Below are 19,886 nucleotides of genomic sequence, written 5' to 3' on the forward strand. Positions count from 1 at the left end.
AGTATTCCAAAGTATGCATAGCTGTGACCATGCACAGAACTAGCTGTATAGTGGTATCCTCCTAAGCAAGGCAAATGGAACAAACTGTTCCGTTATTTTGTTTCTTTCCAAGTTTACATCATTTTGCTAGAGTGTAGTTCAGGCATAGGCAAACTCGGCCCTCCAGATGTTTTGAGACTACAATTCCCATCATCCCTGACCACTGGTCCTGTTAGCTAGGGATGTTGGGAGCTGCAGTCCCAAAACATCTGGACAGCAGAGTTTGCCTATGCCTGGTGTAGTTGATCCAGTAGGGGCTGAAGCTGTTAACTGATAAATCTGATAAATCACTTACTTACCACCCTGTTACACTGTGTCTACTCATTTTGCCAGGTATACCTATATGACATCAGACCTAGCTGTTACTATTTTCTCCTAGCTTTGTTTATTAATCTGTAAAGGGTAAAGGCAAAAAGCTGGGAGAGAGTAGATCAATATACAGTGGTACCTCGGGTTACAGATGCTTCAGGTTACAAGTCCGCTAACCCAGAAATAGTACCTCGGGTTAAGAACTTTGCTTCAGGATGAGAACAGAAATTGCGTGGCGGCGGCAGCGGGAGGCCCTATTAGCTAAAGTGGTACCTCAGGTTAAGAACAGTTTCAGGTTAAGAACGGACCTCCAAAACAAATTAAGTTCTTAACCCAAGGTACCACTGTATACAGAAGTTGTATATGATCATAAATATACCTACTACTTAGACATGTGGGGATATGGACAAAGATGACAGGTGAACTATGGTTCATACTTCTGAAAGAAGCCCATTCTTCATTAGTCCCTTCCTCCCTCTTCCAACTTGAATAAAATATTGGGGGGGGGGACAGGTAAGCCCCACCTCACATACCGCAATTCAGCCTTTCCCAACCTGTGGGTCCCCAGATGTTGTTGAACTACAACTCCCATCACCCCTAGGTAGCAAGGCCAGAGCTCAGGGAAGATGGGAGTTGAGGGATGATGGGGGTTGTTGTCCAATAACATCTGGGGACCCACAGGTTGAGAACTACTGCGATCTCAAGACAAAGTGCATGCACACTATATGAATGACAATGCCCATCAACATGGGGGGGGACGACTCCCTCAAATATTAAATGGGGGGGGAGCGAAGGCACCTAGGCCTCTAGGAGTTGGCTGCTATGCCTAGGACAACTCAAGAAAGCAAAATAATGCATATGCTATAATATCAATAAAATTTTAGGGTTATACTAGGTTGTTGTTTTTTACAGACTGTATGTTGGCTATGTTTACTATGATGCCATTCGTTAAAGGTATGGTCAGCGCTCAGTGGTAAACATTGGAGATACCATACATTACTGACAGTTCCTTCATCACTGTATTTTCTTGCAGAAAACCTCCCCCATTCTGATAAGGATGATAAAGCAGAAAAGACTGGCGTATAAGATTCCCTTTAAACTAGAGGTAGTAAAATATGCTAAGGAACATGGAAACAGAGCAGCGGAGAGACATTTTGGGCCACCACCAACTGAAAAAATGATAAGAGATTGGAGGAAACAGGAGGATCAGCTGCAAAAAGCAGATAAAAGCAAGCACACTTTTCGTGGAAATGCTGCAAAGTGGCCACAGTTGGATGTGGCCATGAAAGAATGGATCACAAATCACCGGAATAATGGCTTCACAGTTTCTACAAAAATGATAATATATGAAGCCAAACGCATTGCTGTAGAGAAAGGCATTCACGATTTTACTGGATCACCATCATGGTGCTACAGATTTATGAGGCGATGTGGCCTTGCTATGCGCATCAAAACTAGAATTGCACAAAAAATGCCAAAAGAATATGAATCTAAGATTCTGTCTTTTCATAAATTTGTAATTGATGCTAGGAAGAGAAATGGGTTTGAAATTGGCCAGATTGGGAATATGGATAAAGTCCCGCTAACCTTTGATGTGCCGTCTTACAGGACTGTTGATCTGAAAGAAGGTGCCCAGACTATCACCATGAAAACCTCCAGATATGAGAAAACCCATTACACAGTTGTGTTGTCTTGCTGTGCAGATGGCACCAAATTGCCACCCATGTTAATTTTCAAAAGGAAAACATTTCCAAAAGAAGTGATTCCAAGTGGAATTGTTGTACATGTTCATGAGAAAGGATGGATGGACGAAAATGGATTAAGAGTATGGGTTGAACAAGTGTGGTCCAAACGTCCTGGGGGGCTTTTAAAAAAACCTGCCTTATTAGTACTTGACCAGTTTAGAGCACATATGAGCGAAACTACAAAAAAGTGCTTTAAAGAAGTGAAGACTCATCTAGCGGTAATTCCTGGAGGTCTTACCAGCCAGTTGCAACCTCTCGACGTTTCCATCAACAAGCCATTTAAGGTCTTTATGCAAGAAGAGTGGAACAAATGGATGGCTGCTGGTAATCATGATCTGACACCTACTGGACAAATGAAGAGGCCCACTATCACTCAAGTTTGTGAATGGGTGAAAACATCATGGCACTCGGTGAAGGAGGAAATTGTTGTCCGGTCATTCAAAAAATGTGGCATTAGCAATGCTTTGGATGGAAATGAAGATGGTATTTTATATGAAGATAGCGAAGAAAGTGATTTCTGTGATTGTGAGCAACTGAGCTTCATAAATTCTGACTCTAGCACTGATGAATTCTTGGAGTTTACAGAAGACTAGAAGAGTGCTCGAACTTTAGTCTCCCTTCATTTGTTAATGACAGTGATGGTGGTTCTTAATGCCACTGTTGACTGCTGTTCACTTTACATGGTTATAATATGATTCTGATATACCGGTTGTTTATTAAATAGTTTAGTACATTTGATTCAGAATATATATTTTTTAGTTTTCCTCCTCTAAAAACTAGGTGTGTCTTATGATCGGGTGCATCTTATAGAGCGAAAAATACAGTATATACCACTTGCTTGTGTTTGAAAATAATAATAATAGAGTGTATAGAGGTACATGTATTGTAGTTCTCTCATAACAGAGGCATCTATATTCAGGTTTGTGAAGGGGGGAAAGTAGCTAATGTGCTTGGTACTGGGCACTGGGTATAGGACTAGATCGGTGGATTTCAAATTCGAGAGCTTGAGGAATTATATGTCTTGCACAGAACCCAAGAGTTCCCAGTCAATATATCTACCATGGAACCTGGTGTTTCAGAAAAATAAATAAATGAAACTTATTGACCTAGGAGCCAAATATGGAGGGTGGGACGAGTACATTTTACTAGGGTCCAGAAGGGGTGTGCAACTACGTTTTCAGGTGGAAAAAATGAGGCTTAATTGAAATTCATCCTTGGATATGTTGGTGCAAACTTAATTCTCAATATCTATATGTAGTGGTCAGATCTTATGAATGGTTGGATATTAAGCTGTGTTAGAAGAAGCAACATTCTCAACCATAAATTACTATGCCCTGTGGAGAGAACTTATACAGGAATTTCTAGTGCACTTTGATGCCCCCCCCCCATCCGCATGTTTGCTTCTAGCCCTGGAGTTCTTATATTTGAAAGGCACATAGGAAGCTGTCTTATACCACTCGAATTGTCTTGAGCAGAAATGTTCTCATCACCTGCTGCCTGATCTTTTTAAACTGAAATCCTAGGGTGCTCTACACAGCATTTGTCCGTACAGCCATGCACAGTATAATGAATATAAATGTTTGCTTCTCAGTGTTTGGCTCGAAATTAAAATCAGGCAGGCACAAAACACAAGGAGCTTGAACTTGTGACTTCCTGTTGATGATCAAGGACATGAGTGTGTAGAGAAGCAGATGAAAGCTGAAAGGGCCTTGTTCCATTCCTTAAGAAAGCTTTAACACTTTTGACTCAAGTAACCACCCCAAACCCTGATGTAACTTAAATATTAAAAACGTTTGGGCACTCTGTAATTACTGTTCTGCCCAATGAAGACATTTTTCCTACCAAGCAAGAGCTTAAGTCTTTCCTGTCCTCTCTTGCTTCCATTCATTTATTGTAAGAAGTGAGATGGAGTCAACTTTTGAGATTTGCCTGCTTACCAGTTCTTTCCAATAGTGAAGCACATAGGCTGCAATATGTCCTTTTATAAATGTTCTTGAATGAACGTATTTAGGCACTGTGTTTTATTATTGTTTTATACAAGCTTTGAATTAACTTTATGCTGTAAGTTGTTTTGGACTTCTCTCTGTGTGAAAAGCAACAAATATAATAAAGTTTATATGACTATGAACTTGCAGCCTCTGTCTCACATCTCGCTATTCAAACTGAATGCCTGTTTTATTTTCTCAGAACATGAATTAACCCAAGGATGGCCTGTGGATGCTCAGGTGTCACTTGAAGATATGGCCTGGAATCTCAGTAAGATACCATGTGAAACTGGTTGATAAGTCAACTGAATAGTTAATGTAGGAATAAGAAGTCTGCTAACGGGCCAAGGATCCATCTAGTCCATCCTTTCTCCACCTATGGGTCCCCAGTTGTTGTTGAACTACAACTCCCATCACCCCTAGCTAGGAAGGCCAGAGCTCAGGGATGATCAGAGTTGTAGTCCAACAACATCTGAGGAACCACAAGTTGAGAACCGCTGATCTAGTCTAACCTGTTTCCAAGAGCAGTCAGCCATGTGCTGTGGAGAAGCCCAGAAGCAGGGCATGAAGACAACAGTCCTTCACTGCTGGCTGCATCCTTGAGAAGGGGTATTCAGAAACAGTCTCTGTCCCTGGAGCTTTAATTGATCAATCAGTGGGTATCAGCTATATCAACCATGATACTGTCTAAGCCCCTTTTAAAGGTATAGATGCCAATGGTTCTCATACCTTATGGCAGTAATTCCATATATTCTGTATTGTGTGAAGTACTTCTTCTGTCCTGAATCTTCTGGCAATCAGTTTCATTGAGTAACCCTTAGTTCTAGGGTTAGGAGAGGAGGAATGTTTCTCTCATTCAGTTTAAAAAACCATTGCCATACAACCTTCAGTTGTCTTTTTCTAAACCTAAAAATCCAGAAGTTTCCCTTCATTATTTTGATTGCCTGTTTCTGATGGTGCTTTTGTGATAAGGAAGCCTCCATTGTACCACATACATCATAGACTTACAGAAATGCATTACGATACTAGGCATTTAGTTTTCAATGACATTTTCTAATGACACATAGCCTTGCATATGCATGGCTTGGTGTGAAGTTTTAGTTGCTAGGCAATTTTTTTGGTTAGTAGTATGAAATTTAGAGGAGCTGCTTTTTGCTGAATGCTGAAGGGGTTGTAATCATGCAAGCAGATGCAAGAAGACAACTGAAAATAATGGTTAAGTCATTAATGCATTGAAGCCTACATATACAACTGTTTTACCGTGGTTTTCTTCTCTGAAGCTCCTACAGAGATTTGCGAGGAAACTTAAATCTCATCCCTCTTCTGACCCGGGTCAGCAAAGCTGTTCCACGATAATTTAAAAAATACAACAGAATGACATACAAATATAGAACATTATATACAACATACTCAGAGTAGGCCCACTGAAAATAATGAGCATGACTGCTCCATTAAATTTCCATTAAAAATAGGTCCATTAAATTTCAGTAGTTCTCAGCATTGTAAGAAACTATTTAGATATTGCTGCTTTTAAGGACTAGTCCAGTAATAAGGGTTTGTCTTGCTTTTTTTATAATTTAACTTTCTTATTAAAATCCTACCACATGGAGGAATTTTTCATATTAAGCATTTCCTACTACAAGGTAATTCAGTTGCAAAAATAGTTCACTATACATTTATGTTAACTCTTGAGATGTAAGCTGACATACACACTTTGTAAGTAGCTTTTGGGTAGCATTCAAAACTGCAATGGAACTCATTACTGTTTCTGTGTATTGTTTCAACAGATGATCACTGTTATTCTCTCATATGTCGATGTGGTGGAAAATACACTGTCTCCCAAAAAGAAGCTGAAGAGGTTTCACTAGTATGCTGTGATACTTGTTCATTACTTATAGAGATTCTTCGATGACTCCGCAAAGGATATGGGAAACACAAAAGATGTATTGTGTTAGGCAATTAATGGACAATATGTCAGTAAATACCATAGTAGAAAAATGCACAATAACTGTTAAGAACGTCAGTACAAACAAGTTTTCTTTCTGCATCAGAGATTCCTTTTTTAAAATCCATGCAAATTATGCTCCAAATGTCTTTTAATTTGAATTGTCCATATCTTAGTGTATGAGATTTAAACACTACATTTCTTCTGCTTGCACGAGTGGGCACCATTTAATGTTATCCTCCTATTTTGGTATCATGATTACTCCTTTCTGAGGATAATGCATCCTGTACCCAAGATGAACAGGACTTGGAATACTGATCTTAAACTGAAAAGTGGGCTTCTGAAAGCATACATGATGCCATTTCAAAACCAATCCAGTATAATATGCAGTACAGTCGACTCACAATTTACGGAAGCATTTCTGTTTGACATATGGAACAAATCCCCCATCTCCTCCCCCTGGGTGCCATTTTGGGGGTTCTCTCAGCCCTCCAGAGTGGATTTGGGGGTGGTGTGGGGTGCACAGAGGAAAGAGAAGGGGAAAGCCACGCTCTGCTAGTAGGAGTGCTTATGCTAGCTTCTTGCTAGTGTAGTGGATTAGTTCAATCCAGCCCCCAGAGCATACTAATCCCACTCTTTAAAGAGCACTTGCAAAGAAGTTCCTAATAGGCTGGCACTTGCTTATTCCCAGCTTTTGAAAAATGTTACGCCTGTGAAATTGTATTGCCCTTTTTCGAAAAATCAGATGAACTTTCTAGTATATGCCATGTTACTTAAGAACCATCTGTTTAAAACTATAGGAAACCCTTGGCTTCAGGGCTCCTACTAGTTCCTATATGTGTGGTTCTGAGGGGAAACACTTGCATGTTATGAGAACCATAAGGAAAGAAGGCAGAACTCCGTAAGACTGTCAGAAGGATTTATAAATGGGATAAATGGGAATTGGTATATATCTGAAGCAACATTATTTCCCAGTATTACAACCCTTACATCTACAAGGAACGTCTCGATGTTCTTGTTTATTTTATATCAAAATACATTACTAGCCTTTTAAAAATTAGTAAAGAAGTCAGCATAGATGACACTGCCTAAGTCACTTAGTCATTCCAAATTCTGTGACTGTTGGGACTTGCACGTAGGAATCCAAAATCAGTCGGAGGCCAGAGCTGTAAAAATAAAATGAATAAATTACTTAAAATATAGAGCAGCTGTCTTTTTTCTTCTGCTGCTTCTTCCTTATCTCTTATTTCACCCTTTTCTCAGTTCAAGTGTTAAAGAGGAATAAACTGTGACTGCTGAAAGCAGAATTTTACCAATATGTATATCCATAACTTTGGTCCACTTACAGATGGGTAGCCGTGTTGGTCTGCCATAGTCAAAACAAAATAAAAAAATTCCTTCCAGTAGCACCTTAAAGACCAACTAAGTTAGTTCTAGGTATGAGCTTTCGTGTGCATGCACACTTCTTCAGATACACTGAAACAGAAGTCACCAGACCCTTCTATATAGAAGGGTCTGGTGACTTCTGGTGACTTCTATATAGAAGGGTCTGGTGACTTCTGTTTCAGTGTATCTGAAGAAGTGTGCATGCACACGAAAGCTCATACCTAGAACTAACTTAGTTGGTCTTTAAGGTGCTACTGGAAGGAATTTTTTTATTTTGTTTTGGTCCACTTACAACTGTTGTGATATGGAAGAGATTTTTCCCCCATTTAAAGATGGTCACATAGTACTAGAAGCAAGGAAACTGCATTATAGATGCACTGAGTTATGACTTCTGTCTCACCAATCTAGGTTGGAGGAGTTGGCTTTGAATAATTTTCATTAGTATCAGATGTGATTGGCCTATGTGGCAAGTGATGTGCTTAAGTCAGGCTTCCTCAAACTCAGGCCTCAAGATGTTTTGAGACTACAATTCCAATCATCCTTGACCACTGGTCCTGCTAGCTAGGGATCATGGGAGTTGTAGGCCAAAAACATCTAGAGGACCGAGTTTGAGGAAGCCTGGCTTAGGTCATAGGCATTCCTCTGGAAGCCAGGTATTCTACCTACAACAGTTAATTGATGTGTGGCTGAGGCAGGAATTAAGTCAAATAGAGGTAACAAGAGATGCTAACTAACAAAATGCAGTTGAAAAGGTTTTGACCTATAAAGCTTTAAATGACTCAGGACCACAATACCTCAAGGACCGCCTATTTCTATACGAACCCAGACCCTAAGATCATCTTCTGAGGCCCTGCTTCATGTGCTGCCTGCACGAGAGATCTGGAGAGTGGCAGCATGAGAATGGGCCTTCTCTGCAGTGGCTCCCTGTCTGTGGAATGCTCTCCCCAGGGAAGTTCACCTGGCACCTTCACTATACACCTTTAGGGGCCAGGCAAAAAGTTCCTCTTTAACCAGGACTTGGGCTGATTCACATCCAATGTCCTTTTAAAATGTGTTGGGAGCTGTTTCTGTTTATATTTTGATTACCGTATTTTTCGCTCTCTAAGACGCACCAGACCACAAGACACACCTAGTTTTTGGAGGAGGAAAACAAGAAAAAAATATTCAGAATCTCAGAAGCCAGAACAGCAAGAGGGATCGCTGCGCAGTGAAAGCAACAATCTCTCTTGCTGTTCTGGCTTCTGGGATAGCTGCGCAGCCTGCATTCGCTCCATAAGACGCACACACATTTCCCCTTACTTTTTAGGAGAGAAAAAGTGAGTCTTATAGAGCAAAAAATACGGTATGTGTTTTGTGTTTTTATATCATGATTTTATCCTGTGAACTGCCTGAGACCTGTGGGTATAGGGCGGCATAAAAAAATAATAAATAACAAAACAACAACTTGAAGATCCAGATAGTAATATAATGAGTTGTTAAGGAACTCAAAAGCTGCTGCGCTTCCAACAAAAATATGCAATACAGAACTATGAAGGCCAACCCAATACATTTTACTTCCTGAAGCAGAGCACTAAATGGGGCTCCTCCTCTAAATTATTCAAGTCCAAAGTTTTGTTTGGTAGTTAAGGCAAAAAACACCACAAGTGACTCTAGATTAGAAATAAAATAGCAATATATTTACTAGCTTTTCATGACACCCAAGTCAGGTGCCTACTTTAAAGGTAGGGCTAATTCTAAACCTCCCTAACATTTGTCTTCTTATAGGAGGTTTAGAGGATTGCCAGCATAACACCTTTTTTAAAAAAGGGGATCTAACACAAATTCAAAACCTATTCACCTAGCTTCTTATCTAGGTAACTGATGGAAAGCGTCTTTAAAGATAAGAGTTATTAAGTAAATAGAAGAACAAACTATGCTTAGAATATTTAGAATATTTTAAGACTGGGTAGCATGTAAATATTGATCCAGTAGATAAAAGGTTGTTTTTTAAAAATAATAATCCAGGAACATTAAAGTCTTTCATCTAGGGTTGCTGAGTCAATTTAGCTGGCAAGAAATTAGAGTGCGGGTCCTCTTATGAATCAATAACTGGGTTAAGAGAAGTCGGGAAGAGAGGAATAAATGGAAGATTAAAAGCAGTGGGATCCATCAAGGATCTGTATTGGGAGTCATGCAAGTGCTTGCTTGTGGAAGTGGAAAGGCATTCTACTTGCACCTGCCACATGCAGTTCTGTAAAGTACCCTAACAACTGGTTCCAATTTTTCAGGAGGATCTGCCACATGGAGAGCGCTTGTAACACCACATTTTGTGCATTGCTTGTTGGGTCCATGCCAATATTTATATATTCGATGTGTGTTGAGAAGAGTCTGGAGAACAGAAACGTAACTCCTTTCTAATGTTACATTTCCATATACCGCCCATAAAAAGGGGCACAGCGACTGAGAGTAAAACAGATGTTATGTTTGCATTATTGTAACATGGGTGGGTTTCAGACTCAGTTGGATAATGCTTTATGCATCTTTAAATGCAGTAGTCATTTGAGGAGATCATGCTCTCCTATAACATTTTAACACCCTGGTCCCTGTGCTTCACTAGATAATGAAAATGTCTCATCGTGGTAGTTCAGGGCCTCAAGACTTATAAAAACTGTCAAATTAACACGTTTTAGATTGCAGGAGTATACCTTCAAGCAAATGCGTCCTTTTATCAACCCATATGGAACAGGACCGTAACACCTGGAATCTGTAGAATTCCTGAGATTATCACCTTCTAACCAAACATGTCCTTTAGGTACCTGAGAAAGATCAAAATTAAATAACAAATATATAGTGGAAAGAAAATACATTTTTTTCCCACCAATACAATCTAATTTTATCCTTCAGCACACACATGCAATGAATTAATAATGTTGCACTTCTTTAAAACAGACATAGATATGAGAGAGAGAACCCCCCCACCCAAAGTATCTGTTCTTTCACGTGCTCCAAAAACACTAGTTTGTAACACAAAAAAACCTTCCAAATGAAGATGTAAGAGGTTAGGCCAATGTGACAGGGTCATTAATTTAATAGACTTCAAAAGAGGTCATTAGGATGTTGACTGAAAATCTGCCCTGCTGTCGCAGTAACAGCATGAACAGGGCAGCCACACACTCATCAACATCCTGGGGCCAGCACTAAGGCTAGACCTGTTAGTAAGCTTGTGATGAACTAAATGGTAATTGATTGTGACATCAATTACGAATAATCTCATCATTTTATCAGAGAGGGCTTGTCAAAGTTCTAATTAAGATCACAGTTCAGCCTATGTGCGGGCAGGATCCACAACACATAATATTGCAATAATGACCATCACAAACTGGCAAGTCTCTCCTTATAATTTGAAAATTAATGATGGTGACCTTATCATATGACAGAGACCTTTTACTGTCTATATGGACTGTGCATGAGCTATTATATTGCATGCCATAGGTCCAGCTTTAAACTGGCTCTGTGATAACTGAGAAGCAGTAGCACAACTGCATTAGTAACTAGAAAACATTTCAGAATTGTACACATTTATCCAGAACATACAGGACAAAACTCAAAATACACCATGCAAGGATTTTGACATTCATATACTAAAACGGCTAAATATTTTAGTTTGAGAAGCACACTTACTAGCGGGTAAGCCCTGCTGAAGACAGTTACTTCTGAGTAAAGAGTCATAGGATTGCACTCTAAATTTATTTAACTGTCACACTTAGATCCAGCCTTTGGGTTGCTTAAATCTTTTTGAAAAGATAATAAGCTTAATGTTTAATTCATGACTAGCTAACTCTATTCTATCACATTTTTACAGCCAGGCAGTAAGAGTGGCCTTATTAACTTCAACACTAATATACCTGGAATTGACAAAGGGCTTGTTCGGACAATATTTGGCCCTGAATTCTATTCAAGCTGGGAGCAGAAGCAAGTTTCAGTCTCATTCTCTCACCACAATGAGAAGATAATGTGTGAACCAGGAAATCTTCTGTTTATTTGAATAGGTTCTGTCTCCTAGACACTGAGTAAGACCCTTGAGGTCAAGCAGGCCCAAAGTCAATGCACTTAAAAACAATTGGTTTTGTGTCACAATTAGGTAAATATTCAACTACGTTTCACACAGAGTAGACTCACAGAAATGAATGGACCTAAGTTCATAATGTTCATTAATTCCAATGGGTCTAGTGCAGGCATAGGCAAACTCAGCCCTCCAGATGTTTTGGGACTACAACTCCCATCATCGCTGACCACTGGTCCTGTTAGCTAGGGATGATGAGAGTTGTAGTCCCAAAACATCTGGAGGGCCAAGTTTGCCTATGCCTGGTCTAATGAGTAAACCTTCGTTGAATACCATCCTTAATAATGAAGATACAGACAACCACCATCACGGATGCTTTAGATTGCAGACTACATGAGCCTCAAGGTCCCTTCCAGCTCTATAATTCTGTGATTCTATGTCTTGGTCCAGAACAGGGATGGGGAATGTGATGGGTGAACTTCCAAACAGAGCGCATTAAAGTGGTGGCAGAGGCAAAAGTGGGCGTGGTGTAACACCTGACTGCACACAGCATGCTATCCTCCAAGCACACAAAAGTCTGAAGTTTCTGCACACTCGTCCCTCACCTCCATCTCTTCAGTCAGACAAGAGGCATTATCACATTCAAAGACCCATTCCAGCTAGGCAAAAGCATTTGAGGAGACCACAGAGCTGGGCTGAAAAGGGGTGTGGTCTGTGGTGGGTGTGGCCAGACAAGCCTAGAGGGCTGCCCAACAAACCTTTCTTTGCTTTCTCTGGCAAGGCTGGATTATTAAGCCACAATACGATTGCCCAAATGCGGCCCCTACTTTTTATATGTGAAGGTCAGGGCCGAGATGGGAGAGTTGGGTGGGGAAAGTATGGCAGCTTGCATAGCCAAGTCATCTAGGAACTGCTACTAAAGAAAGCTCCATTTATAAGTGCAAGATCACATAAACTCTATATTACGACCACATAAGAGACACTTTGACTTCTCTAGCAAGAGATGAGAACTATGTGATGGGCACACTTGATAATTTATTAGTAGCCCAGGCGTGTAAAGCCACTGGCTATTCTGTGCACCTCTTTTGACATTAACCTAAGAGCAGGGGAGGCTATCCTATGGGCCTTTCAAGTGTCATTGGACTCTCAACTCCTATCAGCCCCAGCCAACATGACCAACGACCAAGGATGAAGTTATAGTTGTGGCTTAACAACTTCTGGAGGTCACAGGTTGCCCACTCCTGGAGTACCCTCTCCTGTTTTGCTCCAGTAATGTCAGAAGATCTGTACCATGCGGTGGGGCTACTTCCAACTGCCACATCACCCTTCCTGGAAACTGAAGCAAAGCTGGTAAGCAGGTGAGTCAACACATGGAGCAACACATTGCAGAAATGTTCATATCCAAAGATGACAGACAAGGTCTTACAGCTTAGCTGCCACGACTTCCTGACCATCTTAGTCACTGAAAAGAACTTGCTGCCCTTCCTAGGAAATTTTAGTGACTACCAATATGCTTTGTGGTTACCAATATACTTAGTGACTACACTACTGTTTTCTTTTGTTTTAATTTGATACTTAAAATGTTTTGTATTTTGTTGTATGCTCCTTGGAACAATGCTAGGAAAAACTAGGCATATATTCTAACTTACTGAATATACCCAAAATTACAAAGCTCCACAAAGAACTATTGCTGATTTATGTCTTAATCATTTTAGGGACTCCACCACCAAGGATATCAGAGCTCTGAGTTTAAAAAGAATCTTATTTTGTTTCTCTGTTACCTTACATTTCAGCGGCTTCATTCAATGACAAAAGCTAGACATGCTGTTGGACAAAAGAATGAAAGCCAAAAAGTTCTCATCTATTCCTAGGGAGGTCGAAGTGGTACAAGGAACAAATGTAATTGCTTCATTGCCTGTGGGTATTCATCTGACAAAAGAAGCTTTTGTGAATAAACCACAGGTGTTACCTTTCTTGATTAAAGTGAAACACGATAAAAGAGTCTGCCATATCAAATAACAAATTTACTGGCTACTAATGAAATTTATATATTTGATTAGTTAAATTGCACATAATTAAGATATATACAAACTAAAGTAATAATTTAAAAAAACCCTCAAAAGTAATAGATTTTCCTGTATGTTTCAGGTCACATGGAATACAGATTATTTTATTTAACTCTTTAAATGGTCCCAGAACTTCTACATGACATTTGCTCTGGAGATGCACATAAGTTTAGCAAACCACCACCATGTCGCTTTTATTACATCAGTTAGTCTTTACACTTGTCTGTAAAAGAATCAAATTGGTAGCATTAAGAGGCATTATGTTGTGAAGTATGTGGTAAATGTATGTTTTCAATACGTAGTGTGTGTACACAGTGAGCTTTAGGGTGCACTTACCTAGGAATAAGCCACATGACTTCAGGGGGACTTAGATGCTAATGGCTCAAGCTTATTAAAAGTTCTGCTCACTGATCACAAAACCTATTCCCTGAATTGTCATCTTTAATCCTCTATGTAGTATGATTTTAAATAAACCATTTACTCATTTATTACTCTTGGTATATTATAATAATTTTGGAGGGTGTTTATCACGTAGTATGTGTTTAATTAGAAAGAGCTGATTAAGGAAGTATATGAATGTGCTAGTAAACTCAGTTGGCACAACTGAGCTAACAAAATCCTAAAAGTGGAATATCTAGTTTTCTTCCATCCACTGTGTTCAAAATTGCAGCTAGAACTTAGAGTCCAGGTGGGATAGTCCGTAAAATTGACTGTTGCCTAGATGTTATTTGGACCCATACATGGAAGGTTTAAAGCAATATAGAAACTTTTCACTGCTGTCTAAAGGCAAACGTTGTTAATTATTACTTAACAGTATATTAGTTACAGATAGGTAGCCGTGTTGGTCTGCCATAGTCAAAACAAAACAAATTCCTTCCAGTAGCACCTTAAAGACCAACTAAGTCAGTTCTTGGTATGAGCTTTCGTGTGCATGCACACTTCTTCAGAGCAGTATATTGTATTGTTCTCCTCTCCCTTTTAAGACTGCTGTCCTTTAGGTCTATATATACCACTGAAGCAGCTCCTTATTCTTTTATTGTTACCTCTGCATAGGCAACCTCTTTTGTGGTCATTGTATTTTATTTACAGATTAGGCCTTTGGGACACTAACCATAAAGCTATTAACATTATCTCTTCCATACCGACTAATTCAACCATTAATCTTCTCTTTACCAGCTCTCCAAAATCCTTCGTAACTTGTATAACCAAGTTCATGCTTGTATTTTTAAAAATCTTTTCCTTTTCCATATTCCCCACCTGGCCTTGTTTTTTTTTTTTTTAGCTCTGCATAGTTATGGACGAGAATTCTGATTTTAATGGAAACATTAACAGCATAAAAAAAGGACTAGGCACCCCCTTATAAGAGAAAGAAGTATGCACAACAACGTAATAAAAGACTTTAATAATGTTACAGAAAACTTGTAGATGATCTGGGAAAGAAAAATATTTGGAGTCTTTGAACCTGGGTGAAGTACTTTTACTATGTAAATGAAAGAGAAAAGGAATTGCCACCATATTGAAGCAACCAATCAATTCCCCCTGAATGGATAAGAAAGCCAAACCATTCAAATTTGGCATAGGCATGCTTGGAAATAAGGCTATTCTTTTAGGGTGTACATGTTGCCAGCTGTAATCAGAAAGCATTTTCCAAAAAGAAATCAAATAACGCAAGCCAATTTGGATAGACAAATTGGATGGAGTGGGGGGGGGAGCAATTTTGTGAGGACAGATTACAAAAACAAGAACTTAAAATATTGCAGCAAAACTCAGTGCAATTTCACCCTTTTGATACATGGAGATACCACCACCCCACTGAAAAGGATTGTACTTTTGTACAATTCTAAGTAACTCAATCATGCCTTGAATGAGTTGTTTGCGGGCTTCCTATAGGTATAGGTATAGTCTGATCCAGCAGGGCTCTTCTTATTTTCTTATGTATTGGGAAATGTATGACTTGAAAGAAAATTGATTTTAAAATAACAATAATTGCCTAGTAAAAAGTTATAGGCAGGCTGAAGGGGAGACCTGTAGAAATGGTGCTCCCTTATCTCAATATCTACAAGGTAAACATACAATTAACAAATGGCTTATGAAAAAATAATGCTTATTCTTTTGATTTTGCAGTAATCTTTCCTGACAAGAACCACCCTCAGTTACCTCCATGCCCAAAACAGCAGCCCTGTTTCTCACTTCAGAATCTTCACAGACCTCTTAAGAATACTGCTTCCAGAGAAACTCCTACTGAATAAGGAGGTATCTACTGTACTGTGCATGTTGAATATTAAAGCCTAGGAACCTACAATGGTGACTGTAACAAAGAGCTGAATAAAACCTGTTCTCAGATTTGCAGATATTAAGACACTCAATCTTCAGCCTGTGTTAGTTTTAGAGATAGCCACAGGATGAACAGGGCAGGTCATCTCCTCAGTGAACTTCACTTTAGCACAAAGTAAACATTTTCCTCCACATCAGCTGTTGTCAGGGCATTAGCAGTGTGTGGTAATTGATTATCAGTAGAGTGTTGCTGAGAAATGGAGTTGTATCTCAGCTTTTTATCACTACGACTTGCAAAAAGCAGGTTCCTTATTTACAGGTCCTATCTGTATTAAGTGACATTACTAGACCCTTCTTCTGTTGAAGTGACACAAGGGCTGAGCATATCAGTGCCTTGCGATATATAACCTAGTTTATTACAATTTTCCTGCTTTCCTCTTCAGTTTGTAAATAGCAACAGCACCAACTGAACATATGGTAAATAGAATGTAACACAGGCACATTTTTAAATCACAGGCAAATGCAACAATACAATATTCATTATTTGATATATATGGTTCTAAATTTGAACTGTGATAAATGCACTTAATACAATTATGGGGGAAAACACCAAGTTTTGTTATCAATACATTTTCTAAAGAAACCCTAATTCTGATGTTAATTGAAGTGAATAACTGAAACACATTTTGTTTTAGAATGCTGTTACAAATCACTAAACTGTGTCATTGAGGGCTTTACAAGTATATAGGGTTATATAGTTTATATCAAACACTTCTCTAACTCTGTGTTACACAGCATACATTGTCAAACAACACACAACAAAGAACACAGCAAATTGGCCACAAAACACAGGTTGAGGGAGGGCATCCTTTTTTAAAAAAAACAAACTTTAAAAGCCCCTCTTGCACAAAACCCCCTGCGTTTATCCGTCAAATTTGACAAGCTTATGCCAACATATGAAAGTTTTATCTGGCTGTTGATATTCTTATTCTAGTCAATGGAAAATACATTGGAGACTTCAGAAAATGTGTGAGGCTTTGTCTTAGTTCCAAGGTGAAATGTGATGTCACAGCTGTTCTAGGTCCCTCACCTCTTCTAGTATTTTCAAATTTCAAGGTGTTCCATTCCATTTAAGTGCAAGAAACATTTAAAGTCATGCTTTATTTCAAATCCCCCAGCCCTATCTTAACACAAAGCTGCTCGTGCAGCTGTATAATGTTGGCATGGTGACATATTTCCTAAGCCAAAACCAGATAAAGTTTATATTCATTGCATTTTCAGAAAGGAGCTTCAGTTTCCATTTGTCTTTCCTCAATTGTTTCATCAAAATTCACGAACAAGCATGAGTACATAATGCTTTAAAATGGAATTCACTGGAATCACTGTATTTTTGTCAGTAAATTAAATAGGAAAAGAATTAATACAATATTGGTGTTAATCCTGTATACATTGTGAGTTTTAGTGACTGAATGATACAGCAGTGTTAACCCTGCCACATTAACACTGCACATCTTATCCTGTCTAATCCTGTAATGAATTTGAGACTAATAGTGATACTCCTCCATTTCTTAGGGCCTTGCATGTTTATCTCCATAACAAAGGGGTGTCATGTCAAACACGACATTATTCTTTTCACTCCAGGGATCAAGCAAGATAAAGTAGATTATGAGAGCAGAACTTATTCAATCTGAATTTTTAAAATGGATTCCACAGGAAAGGACTCCCTATATAAATTCATGTAGTAATTTTTTTAATATAGCCAAAACTGAAAACCATTTAAATAGAAATCATGGTTACCACGAACTCAAAAATGGCACCTATTTACCACGCTGAACTAGAATTTTATTTATATATGGGATGTATAATATACCAAACAGGATTTTTGCTCCATTCATTCTGAGGTTACAATAAATTCAGGTGCTAAAAAGTTGACCTAACATAGGTCAATCCCCAAAAATTGTTGCCTACTTTACAACTGTCGTTCCCTGCCTGAAGGCTCATGCTTAAGAATAGATCTTGGGCTCAACCCAGAAATATCTGGTCAGTCTTTGGGAAATGTGGATATGCTTAACTTTGAGATGTTTTGGTTCTTCAGCAGAGATGCCTTCTTACAACTTGTCCCATGGAACTTCAAGGAATGTGTGAATGTGTGTGGTGGGCTGGAGTGGGGAAAAGGGACTGCAAAATTCCCTTTCAGCGAATGTCACTGTACAAGTGCTGAAGTAGAAACAACCCACTGCAACTGAACGTTTACCACCTGAAATGCTGAATTAAATTTAAAGCCATGAAAACAAAAAGGTGCTTTACAAGTGCTCTCAAAAAGAATGATAAGCAATGCTACTTACGTAACTGTGGGTCTTAAGAAAATCTGAAGGGCTGCTTGTACAGACTTTATCTCCTTCCAAGCCAATTACTCTTTTACATATGTTAGATTTGGGGTCACTTGGGTTTTTCGCAATGATGATATCACCTCTGAGGAAAAAGGTTGTGAGGAAATGTCAGGATCCAGAAAGAAGTCAACGATGTACACATTTCAAATTGGTGCTGGCCAACTGTTTGGGATACTGTGCCAAATGACAAGTTTGAATTATTAGGGAATGCCATTCTAGTTCAGGCGCCTTCCTGCCCCTACACTTTGAAGTGGTATTGCCTTCTATCTACCGATTCAGGGAGCAGTGCAGTGTTGGAGAATCATTGTCCCACCTATTATGTCATACATAACCAATCCTGTAGCCTCTCCTGTGTGTGACCAGCATCAAGTGCTACAAACTATGGCTCCTTGTGACAACGCAACACCCATAACACAGGCTGGCCTCCCATTTTCTAAAGCATTCAGCAAACTGGCTAACAATATGCTTTCCCACTCCCTTGCACCACAACCTATTTTCAAATTGTTATCCAGCAGCAATTAAGTGTTAGATTGCAAATATAGGGATTAATGCATAGGGCCTGGCCCTTTATATGACCGTTGAGCACTGTGTACACATCCACAGCTCTATAAACTACTAATAAAGCAGCATTTGGATAACATAATAAATGGCATTTATGGCATTTCTGGAGAGAATTGCTCCGTGAATTTGCTTCCTGGAGATATACTCTAGTTGTCCATTACAATATAGGGCACGATAAGCTAAAAATAAGCAATCCTAAAGTAGGGTGGCTATAAAGAAAACCTGTGAAGATAATCCACAATGAATTCTCAGTCTCTGAATTAATGCGAAAATATGCCAAATCAGGAAAGTTTCCAGAAGGCATAAAATGATACCCATTTATTCTCCCAATTTAAAATAGGTAACTTAAGAGTTTATGAAAAATATTTACAAAATTAACAATAAAAGCAGCAGTATGATTATAAAGATAAGCATAATCAGAAAGCAAGTATCTGTACAAACAGAACTATGGAAAATTGGAGCAACATACTTCTGAATGTTATAAAACTGGAGGCTAAGGTTCTCAGAAAACACAATATCAGAATTTTGAATGGTAGGCTCCATTGAAGGTCCTGAACACTAAAAACAAAAATAAAGAGGACAATTACTATTTGAGAAGTATGTTATCACATGCAGTATTTTAAATAAATAAATTACAGTATCTTTAAACCAATCTGGTAAATATAAAACAGCTCAGCTTTCACCAACCTGGTGCCCCTCAGATATTTGGACTGCAGCTTCCTAGAAGTCCCCACCTGGATGGCAATACAGATGTGAGTTGTACTCCAAATATCTGGAGTGCACCAGGCTGATTTTCATATGTAAACCTGTCCCCTTGATTTCTATAAGTTTGATGTCTCTCTCTATAGATTCTGGTTCCACTGGGCCCTGAATTCTCACTTGAGATGTCAGTGAAGTTTAGTATTAGTTTTGGGAGATCAAAGAGGCAAGCGTTACAAACCTACACATTCTTCTATGGCTCAGATTAAATAATGAGCCAGAGAATAATTCCTGAGTTATGTTCTCTTGCTTACTCAGCCCTAAACCTATGAAAATAGCCATGTACCAATAGTTTCCGGGGGCTGAAGTTAAATACAGGAGCATCATTTATTTTAGTTACTTATTTTTAGCCAACTCTTCATTCAAACAATCCTAGTGTGGGGTA

General features: G+C 38.9%; 2 protein-coding genes and 1 long non-coding RNA gene across 7 annotated transcripts in view; 2 read left to right on the top strand and 1 right to left on the bottom strand.

Moving 5' to 3' along the window:
* Positions 1–7,225, top strand: part of DNAJC24 (DnaJ heat shock protein family (Hsp40) member C24) — a 43,770-nt gene extending 36,545 nt beyond the window's left edge. For both annotated transcript variants that reach the window (XM_081836514.1, XM_081836513.1), the window contains 2 exons: positions 4,281–4,349; positions 5,866–7,225. In XM_081836514.1, coding sequence (XP_081692640.1) covers positions 4,281–4,349; positions 5,866–5,990 — 194 coding nt within the window. In that variant the 3' untranslated portion in view covers positions 5,991–7,225. The remainder of the gene's footprint in view (positions 1–4,280; positions 4,350–5,865) is intronic.
* The window catches only part of IMMP1L (inner mitochondrial membrane peptidase subunit 1), a 33,031-nt gene continuing 20,073 nt past the window's right edge, over positions 6,929–19,886 (bottom strand). For all 4 annotated transcript variants that reach the window (XM_081836474.1, XM_081836476.1, XM_081836475.1 and 1 more), the window contains 4 exons: positions 19,212–19,300; positions 18,137–18,263; positions 10,094–10,204; positions 6,929–7,189 (listed from right to left, as the gene is read on the bottom strand). In XM_081836474.1, the coding sequence (XP_081692600.1) occupies positions 7,121–7,189; positions 10,094–10,204; positions 18,137–18,263; positions 19,212–19,300 (396 nt within the window). In that variant the 3' untranslated portion in view covers positions 6,929–7,120. The remainder of the gene's footprint in view (positions 7,190–10,093; positions 10,205–18,136; positions 18,264–19,211; positions 19,301–19,886) is intronic.
* Positions 13,171–15,874, top strand: LOC309327631. The gene is made up of 2 exons (XR_014150602.1): positions 13,171–14,217; positions 14,728–15,874. It is a non-coding gene; the product is annotated as an uncharacterized lncRNA (long non-coding RNA).

The sequence above is a fragment of the Podarcis erhardii genome (assembly GCF_964252035.2).
Source record: "Podarcis erhardii genome assembly, chromosome: 1".
NCBI lineage: Eukaryota > Metazoa > Chordata > Lepidosauria > Squamata > Lacertidae > Podarcis > Podarcis erhardii.